The sequence below is a fragment of the Parambassis ranga genome, chromosome 15 (genome assembly GCF_900634625.1).
Source record: "Parambassis ranga chromosome 15, fParRan2.1, whole genome shotgun sequence".
Taxonomy (NCBI): domain Eukaryota; kingdom Metazoa; phylum Chordata; class Actinopteri; family Ambassidae; genus Parambassis; species Parambassis ranga.
In genome coordinates, this window is record NC_041035.1 from 1,186,323 (window position 1) to 1,196,270 (window position 9,948).

The 9,948-nt window shown below is 42.2% G+C and overlaps 1 protein-coding gene across 1 annotated transcript; it reads right to left on the minus strand.

The window, feature by feature from the left end:
• Positions 1–501: 501 nt before the first annotated feature.
• Positions 502–9,320, minus strand: LOC114447015 (solute carrier family 22 member 15-like). Its single transcript, XM_028422973.1, has 13 exons — positions 9,160–9,320; positions 8,257–8,406; positions 8,037–8,169; positions 6,582–6,746; positions 6,315–6,444; positions 5,094–5,154; positions 4,801–4,967; positions 4,424–4,564; positions 4,177–4,262; positions 3,647–3,755; positions 3,472–3,544; positions 2,014–2,172; positions 502–1,796 (listed from the first exon to the last, which is right to left on the minus strand). Exons 1-13 carry the CDS (start codon positions 9,241–9,243, stop codon positions 1,749–1,751), a joined length of 1,506 nt encoding a protein of 501 aa, XP_028278774.1. The 5' UTR covers positions 9,244–9,320; the 3' UTR covers positions 502–1,748.
• Between the last annotated feature and the right edge of the window lie 628 nt (positions 9,321–9,948).

Sequence of the window (9,948 nt, forward strand, 5' to 3'; positions counted from 1 at the left end):
AATCCTTAAGTCCAGTTGCCTCGATTTAAACTCTTGGAAAATGTATTTATCTATTTACAGCGTATCCTAACTGACATTTCAGTAAGATTCATTTTAGACACTTTACTTTAATCAGTTACAGGCAACATAACAGGCACAGACTGCAGAATGACTTCTCCCTTTACATTAAACGGATGATATATTTGATTTTAATGGACACAAAGTGCTCTTCGTCTCACTTCATGTGAGTGTGTGTCTTATGTATGTCATAATCTGCATGGGTTGCATTTTCAGCAGACAGCTGCTGGTGTAAATCACTGCTCAGGTGATGTTTGGTGAACAGCTGCAGCTTCCTCTGCCTCTTTATGCTGCCGACCAAATGAAACATCAGGAGGATGCAGGAGAAGTTTACTTTACCACAAATAGACATGGGTACATTTCAATGAGCCACTGTAGGACACCACTGTCTATCTGCATCACATACACTGTAGCAGTATGATTTAACTTAAGAAACATCTTGAATGACTTTTCAGTAAGATTTATTTTAGACACTTCTATCAGTTACAGGCGACATAAGAAGGCACAGACGGAGAATGACTTCACTTTACATTCAACTGATGATATATGTTATCTGTCAGTGTAGGATTTTCCTGAATCTGAAGTCAGTGTTTGACAAATGAATACTGACTTTACATATATATATTCAGCAGAGTGCCTAATGGACTTCATGGTAAACACTACATCTAAAGCTTCTTCCTGTTTTACACATATTAATAGAATATGTGTTGCAAGATTAGACCCCACCAAAAAAAACAAAAAAAAAAAAAACACATACGGATAACAGAAATATGGATCATTGCACAGAAGTCTGCTGGTCATGGAGGAATCAAAGCAGCACAAGAGCTCTCATCTATGAACCCTCTTACATAATCTGAGTTTCATGAATTACTTTAAAACTGATGGAATCTGCTGGAGATGTTTGGTAAAGTAAACAGAACTCTGTTTAGGAAACACTATTTGCTTTGAGTTTTGAATCTATATTTCAGTCTGCTGTCACTGAGCTCAGTTCATTACAGCTATCCGTATGTTTGTCTTCACTCTCACTGAGCGTTGCTGAACACGATGATGACTTGAGCACCAAAAGAAGTGCTTTTCACCGAGTAGCCTTAAAATGACATGTGCACATGTGAGCTTTTAATAACAACATTACTACAAACTAGTGAAGTCATATCACATCAGTCTCTGATTTACACCTGCATTATGAATAATACTTGTCAACATATAGAACATCATCTTACAGTGTCCACCAAGTGTCTGCTGTTAGTGATAGTTAGCTTGTTATTACAATGCTGATCCAGCACACTGTATGCTAACATATTAATCAGACATTGGTGAAAATCCTTCAAACATTCAATGTAGTTCTAAAATACTGCAACTGGAGGAATGTTAAGATTCTTATAAAGAAGCATGTGTGCGTCCTGCTGCATACCCTGTACTGGTTTCCATCACTCTCCTGGAAGCAGCATCTCTGGAATGGAAGTCATCTTTCCTGTCTGATAAGGCACAAACACCCCTGGACGAGGACATGAAACACAGGAAGAACCTTCCAATCAGCCGACTTTCCCTCATCTTCCTCTGCTGAGTGGTGCTGCAGCTCCGCTCATAATGTTGGGTGAGCCTTAAAGGCATCGTTCAGCATTTTGAGGCAGCATTTCCACAATAGTGAGGTGCAGATTGTAAGATCTGAGGACGAAGACAAGGCGCTGGCTTCAGTTGTTGTGGTTGGATTTCAGTTGGTTGTCTTCATACAGCAAAGGCTGGGGACAAACAAGACATGATGAGTAAACTACAACTATTATCTGTGGTTTTAGGTTTTTACTTCAGGAACAAATAGTCAATAATCAGCCATGACATATTCACATGTGATCAGCAGTCACATGACAAAACTTGAGTGGGTTGTGGCTGTTTGAAGGAAAGTCTCTTCCTGCCTGTGCAGCAGTTTGTGAAGCATTCATCCGTGCAGTGTTGTGTCACCTTGCTCTCCAGCACTCTGCCCAGGGTGGGGCTGTTGAGGTCGTCCAGGGTTTCTGCTGCAGGTTTGTTGAGTGTTTCAGGAAGGAGGAGACCCAAACAGCCTGCAGACAGGCCGCTCAGGCAGAACACAGTGAAGGGCATGGAGGTGTGGAGAGCCCGCTGAAACACACACAATATATACTAATCAATGCTTGATTATAGTTGCAGTGATCTACATCACCACTAGGGGTCACTATGTCCTATAGTCAGAAAACCAGGATGCAAAAATCCACAAGTACAAACAAGTATAAAAACCTCGAGCCATTTTTAACAACATCTCCGTGGTGAGTACAGCTGAGAGCTGCGACAGTCGTACAGTGCAGGCTCAAATTTATCTGAAGTCTGAAAGACTTTTGAAGAAGTTCATCTTTAGGAACTAAAGTGATCCTTAATGAAATAAATGACTACATTTAAAATGCACAGCAATAATCTGATTGTAACCTGAATAAAGTTATATTCTGACTAAGACACTGCCACGTCATATTTGAGTCATGTGTCGTATGCTGATCTTAGTTGCATTATTACAGCATGTAAACACCTTTATCGGGCTGTAGTATTTTCACACCATTTTACGGCAGTTGCTAGCAGCTTTGGTTTGTTGAAGGAGCCTCACGTCATTTTCTCTCCAGTCCTCTTTTCCCCCTGGGATTAAGAAAGTATTTCTGATTCTGATCTGTGAACTAGACCATCAGTACACCAGGGCTCAACAGAGACAAACTCTAAAAGACAACACAGCAAACATTCTGAAGTCGAAAAGGTTATTAGTTATTTAAAATCCACATTATAAAAGAGCTGGGCCCCAAATGTATTGATCTTAATGCTGAGGGTACCACGCTGCGTTCAGCTACTGAACAGTATGACTGTCATCACATTAGGTTTACTCCTTTGAGGCTTCGTTTTTGCTAAATTAATAATAATAAAAGTTGTTGATCTGTGATGGCGTTGTAGTGGGTTAGGTAATCAGATTATTTGTATGTTTGTGTTTCACACCATACGACCACACAACCATACAACCATAGAATCATCAGGGGGGGTTCTAACTTTGAACATGGCCATATCTTCCAAAGGTCCTGTCAGTTGCTGGATGTTTGTGAGACGGAGGGCTCAGGGCCTGCCATTAGTGCAGAGCCCCATGTGACACAGATACACAAAATGACATGTCTGGTTTGACAGACACAGTAATAAAGGAGGCACACAACACAGAAAATAAGCCTTTTCTATAACAAATGCCATTTACCAATAGATCAACATCTGCTGGTTCTTTGTAAACCAGACACTTTCACATTTCAACATATACTAATATTTCCGTCATTTGTAATTGTGTCCAATTGTTGGGGGGGGGGGGTGTCAATGAAGTACTTCCTGTTATTGAGTCATTCTTCGTAAAGTGCATAAAGTGCAAACTACACCCAGCCTTACCATGGAAGGAACAAACGGAGCAAGGATCCCTCCAACTCTGCAAGACATGGAACAAACTCCCAAACCAGCGTTCCTGAAACACAAACAAATTCACAACTGAGTCCTGTAAAATAACAATAAAACCCTCACCACCTTTAGAGGAGAAAAGGAATATGTACCTGTGTACGCAGCTCACCTCACAACTGTTGGGTAGAGTTCAGATGTGTAGATGTAGGTGATGTTGAAGGCTGCACTGACCATCAGTTTTCCCACAAGAGCTAAAGATGTAACGTTGATCAAAGTCCCTGAGAACACACACACTGTTTGAGCTGCCATTTTGCATTTTTGGAGAAGAAACGCTTGCTAATGCAGCAATCACACAGTGTTCTCAACCATTCCTACCAGTATATAGGTACTTCAAACCTACACCTCTGCTCCCTTCAATGTGAATGTAAAGTGAATTATGCAAAAAGTTTTTATCTTAATCTACACTCAGCATCTGATTATCATCTTGAGTAAAGAAGACAGAAGAAGCACTACAGTGGTGTGGTTGTGATAACTCTGTTTGTTCAAAGACAGTGCAGTTACAATGTTTTCACAGCTGTTGTTTCAGCTTGAAGCCTGCACTTTAACCCACTTCTTCCTATTGATTATTAACGTTCACCAAAGCTGCACCCAGACATTGGAGTCTGTATTTCTCTGTAAAAGCTGGTTTCAGCATCTCACCTGCGTTTTCTGGGATGAACATGGTGCACAGGCAGGCGGAGCCAGCCAGACACAGGAAAATGGCCATGCTTTTCCTCCTCCCAGCCCTGATTAAGGCAAAAACACACCAGCCCATTGAATATAGCTAAATGCAAAATGTTAAATCATTGCCCCAAAGAAACTTGGCACTGTGAGCTCAGAAAGTCAGCATAAAAAGTGTGCATTGTTACAACGTGTGTGTCTGTGTGTGTGTGTGTGTGTGTCTTACCAGTGTTTGTTTATTAGGAAAATGCAGATGGGGTATGCTGGCAGTTCCACGAGGCCATACATGGCTACGTTAATGTAACGACTACCAGACATCTCACTGGCTCCCAGAGTCAGACCGTAGTACACCAGACTGCATGCATACCTGTGACACACAAAACAAGAGGCCAGAAACAATGAATTGCTAGTGCAAAGGTTTAAGTGCATAAATAGAAACTACTAGACAACACTACTAGATGCACTAGATTAATGCACATGAGATACACCTACTGAAGGCTAAAGGCAGAAGGGTTATTTACTAAAATCCGTACAAAAAAGACAGTGACACACAAATACAGTGATACAATAAGGGTACAACTCCACCTTATGAGTGACACTCACCAGACATACATGAGCACCATGGTCCGCTGGCGGAGGACTGGATGAATCACCAGCTGCAAGACACCTGCGTCCCTGTTGTCACGGTTACCAGCTTTAGGTAAACCAACCCGTTGCAGCATTAGCTGATAGGCAGTGTTTCCATTCCTGAGTGCCATGTATCGCAGAACCTAAAAGTCAAAACAGTCACAAAGCTCAGTCACCGAGTAAGAAAAAGCTCAGTGACAGACACATATTTAACTCTCCTACTGATCTTCCACATGTCTCCATAGATACTGTCATTGTAACATACTGACCTCCTCGGCTTGCTCTGTCCGGCCCTGAGAGTACAGCCAGCGAGGAGACTCTGGCAGAGTGCTGGAGAAAAGAAGGAGACAGAGGGCAGGCTTTATCTTGTGTGACATTTTGATATCATCACTTCTCAGTGCAACAAGAAGCTACTTCCAGCCACTCAAAACTCCTACAGGTGTCCGTACAACATGTTATAGTATGATGCAGGACAGACGCTGCAGCGTGTCAGTTAGGTCAGCTGTGCAATTCTTCACATGCATACACAGCAATTCTACCCCCTTAACATATGCATATACACGCGCTACAGATGTGAAGCACAGGTAGGTTCCCCTCTGGAGAGCTCATTGTTTCCTGAGTTTTAAGAAACACTGAATGATTGTGTATCTGTGTGCGTCTGCTCATCCCTTTCTGTAAGAAGCTGAGAGCAACATGTAAGCACAAGCAGCAGAAGCAAAATAACAAGTAAAGTAATAAGACGTAAGATAAGTCGTTACTTTGGTCGAAAAGCAACACTTACAGAGGAGATTTGCCAACTTAGTAGAAGCATGTTAAATAAGTGATGTTAACAACACTTCGTTATTCATCTCAGATTTCCTCAAACAGGGTCAGCAGTTTCAATCTGCAACATGCATACCCGTAGGGCTGATATCTGGTCCAAAACTGATATTTACAGTACCTTTGATAACAACATTCTGGAAACACAACCGTGCTTGGTTTTTTGGTGTACCATAGGTAACAAAAGCCACGTATGAACTGAGACTATAGGCATGGGTCGGTTGAGGAGAAATCGTTGGTACCCTTGTCATGGTTTGGGGCATGTGTGTTCTGTTTGGTTCAGGACATGTGCAGCATGTAATGCAGGAATGCATTTTCCCCCATTGCCACAGAGACGAACTCTCTTGCTAAATCTGGCGACTTTTGAAATCCTCTTGGCGACTAGTGACAAATCAAGTGACTTTTTCTGGTACTGTCCTCAATAGGCAGCAGGTGTGACCATGAGCTCCCCCCCACCCCCCAAAGCACTCACAGGTGGTCAGTCTCAGCTGCAGTCAGAGCAGAGAGGAGACCCACATCATTCTGCGTCCAATAATGCGCAATGCTGCCGTTGGTCCCATTATTATTATTGAATACTTTTTACTGCAAAACACAGACTTTTCTTATGTTGTGTTTATTTTGGTTTTAGGTAGATGCGGGCAAAGGCTTGTGTCTCTGAGGGTCCTACTCACACAGACAGAAGGAACAACAGGACACCGGATGAGTTGGCTGCCATGGCCAGATTCCTCCATGGTTGAATAAAGTATCCCAGAGCGCCAAACAAGGCAATGCCGACTGCAAATGTCATACTTGCAAGAGTACCTGAAGAAAGAAAAACTGTTCAAGGCATGGTATCTATCTCCTGCTACTTACAACAGCTGTACATTCATAATAATACATCAAGAGGAAAAGTGGCCCAAATCCTCCACATATTCAAAATAACTGCTGAGTCAGCATACCTGTCATGGCCCAGTAGGACTTGCCCACATACTCCTGAGTGAGGACGAAGCACACAAGGCCGATGCCGCCATTCATCAGACCCACCAGGAGACGAGACACAGCAAAGACCTCGTAGCTGGGTGCCATGGCGGTCACATACCCAAAGACCACCTCAAAAAACAGACCTAGAAGGAGGAGAAAGACAAAAGAGAGGAAAGAACATTAAGGAGAATGAGGAGAAGCAGGAAAGAAGAGAGACAGCTATGGTTATGGATCATGCCTCTACATTTAGTGCAAAGCACAACTGAGGACAACAACCACACCCTCAACACAGACAAGACTAAGGAGAAGATAGTGGACATGAGGAAGGAGAGGAGACCTCATCAGCCACTGCTTATCCAGGAACTGGAAGGGGAGAGGGTGAGCAGCTTTAAATATCTGGGGGTCCACATCAGTATATATACTGACCGTTCACATGACGGACATGAACACACTAACTGCAATATTTATATTTATTTATTGTACTATGCACCTTAATATTCGATAACTGCACATGTGCCATGCTGTTTACCTCCTGATCGTTTTACACAATGATTCATCAATGATTCAACAGCTGATGCACACATGTACATTTATATATAGCTCTACTTACTCCCATAGCTTATATATATTTTATGTGTACTTATATGCATGCTCTTCAAATTTCTTTTTGTAAATTATTCTATTTTTGTTGCTACCTTTAATTTATCACATTATGGCATTCAGTGTGAGCAGCAAAGTAAGAATTTCACTGTACAGGGAAACCAGTTTCCTCACTGTGCATATGACAATACATGCTTTGAATCTTGAATAAGAGACTGGGGCAAAATATGATTATTAATGATTATACTTAGAAAAATATTCTGTGATTCTCCTAGGCTGTTGTTTTTTCTTCTGGCTTGCAGGCCGGATTAAACTCTGTCGGCCTGGGGCTGGAGGTTCCCCACCTCTGCTTTAGATCAACAAAGCCTCAAATTACTTGGTGTAAAGTAAACAAACGGCTAATATTGACAGAGCTAGACAAGAGAGTGAATGACAAAAACAGATTCATCCGTTTCTTTTACGTGCCCATACTGATTATTCCCAAATATCTACATAAATTAGAGTGGTCTTAGGGCAGCCATGGCACTGAAACTGCAGCCGAAGTTTTGTTAATAATTGTATGAACAGAGAATTATTAGGAATATTTTAAGTTATTTTCCTTTTTGTGATTATTACTTTATTAGTAAACGGGGAGACAGACACAAAGCTATGGAGCAGGGAAAGAGAAAGAGGGGACAACATGCTAAGGGCACCAGCTGGAACCTTCCCTTCTACAGTTCAGGACTTTGGTCTCTAGATCAATAGTAGATCAATAGTATTGTTGTTTTACAGGCTTGATGCAAACACATTACCAATATAATCTTCTAAAATTGGTTTCAGCTTCCTTTCCTTACCTGTCAGGTAGACGGGTCTCCTGCCGATCTTGTCAGAGAGGGGCCCAAAAACAAGATTCCCAACCAGAAGGCCAGCAAAGAACAGCGAACCAGCAAGACTGACCTTATAGGCCTGCTGCTTGATGAGAAACCACTGAGGGACACAGACGGAAAAACATGACAGATCTTCTGTTCGTGGACTTTGACGTGGACATAAGCTGTGTCTAAGTGAAACATTCACCTCTGTCACTATGGTGTTGATGTCTTCTGTGAAGATGACGTGTTGGAGCTGCTCCTGCTGGCTGGATAGGTCACTGTCCTGCTTCTCGATCCGGTACTCTGGTGTAGCTCCAACCAGGACGATCAGCATGCACTGACAGGCCATATACACCTGAAACACAATGTCAATATCTGCATCAACAACACTGTATAAACCCTGTGCGTCCAGAAAAGGACGTAAACAAATGCAGCCTCTAGAAAGTGCAACGGAACACGTGACTCTCAACTTTACTTTCTGAATTCCATGTTAGCCTAAACAAACAGGATGCTAGCTAACTGAGTGATGGTTTAACTCATGCTAAGGATGTTTTGGACTGTTGCAATAGGCGTTCACGTTAGAAATATTCCACAAGAACCTTTTAAAACCATGGGACATACGCTGTTATGTGTGTATGAATGTATCCAGCGCATAGGATGCTGTTTACACAGGTTTAACAGGAGATAACCAGGTTTGGCATGGTGTGCCGAATTTAAGGCTTCACGCAGTTTAATAAAACAAAATACTCTTTCGTGAGCTGCACCCTTAATTCCCCTTGTCGACAAACGTTGTAACATTATTCATTACTATTACTAACAGTAAATGTTGGAATGAAGTCTGGTGTCGAAGTTGCCAACAAAAGCACACTTGCACTTCTGCCAAGCTAAATTCGTGTCAATGAACAATGTTACAGTGTTAGGAAACTGAACTAGTGATGTTTCGAGGTGATATTTAGGCCGTGAACAACATTTATTTCATGGTGTCCGAATTAAAAAGCCTAAAATCCCCCCGGCAGCGCCTGGGCGCCACGTAGTTCGACCGCTGCTGCAGTTAAAGCTGTCCGGCTTGTTTCTTGTCTGTACAGCGTTCATTTGAATATTCGCCTACCTGTGCAAAGACCAGGACAGCCACCGCTCGTTTCTGGTACGGTCCAAACTCTCCGACAGTTTGAAAAGCTTCTTCTAAATCCATTCCCAGCGACTCTGGTTTAACATCACCGCCGAGGCGGAAGGATACGTGAGATTGACCCGCGTTAACTTCCGGCTTCGCTCCCTCTTAGTAGTGATGTGTCGGAAACGTACCGGCGCTTATTTCCTTCTCCTGTATGCAGACACTGTACCGACAGGAAGGTGCAGTTTGACCACGAGGTGGCGCTATAAGTACAACAAAAATGTGTTTTGGCTCATTTCTGATGATGTGATTTGGTTCTCATCATACTGTTCATAGTCCCTTTGATGATTCCTGCCAAATTCTAATAATTTGGCCGCCATGTTGCATTCTGCTGAAACCTAAACTCATTTTTCACAGGCCACATATTTTACCTTCAGACCATTGCTGATAAAACTTATCACTTGGTTATTTTGTCTCCAAAACAGTCCGCTCATTTCTCGGCAGGGCTTTGCTGGATCAAAACCAAAGTTGGTCACATGAGCCTTGACCCCTTCTCAAGTGGTCACAGCAAATTTGGTGCAATTTGATCTTTAGTTAATCTATAACAATGAGCTTATTTTTCCACGAATGTAAAGTGAGTGTTTAAAAAAGAGAGAAGCGTGTTAAAATGTTCATGCCTGTCTGAGAAAGGTGTGTAAAGTGTGCAGTGAGGGGTTTTACAGCCTTAAAACATCTATAGTAATAGTAGAAAATAAAGCTGACTACTTCACGGATTTCGTCTATTGC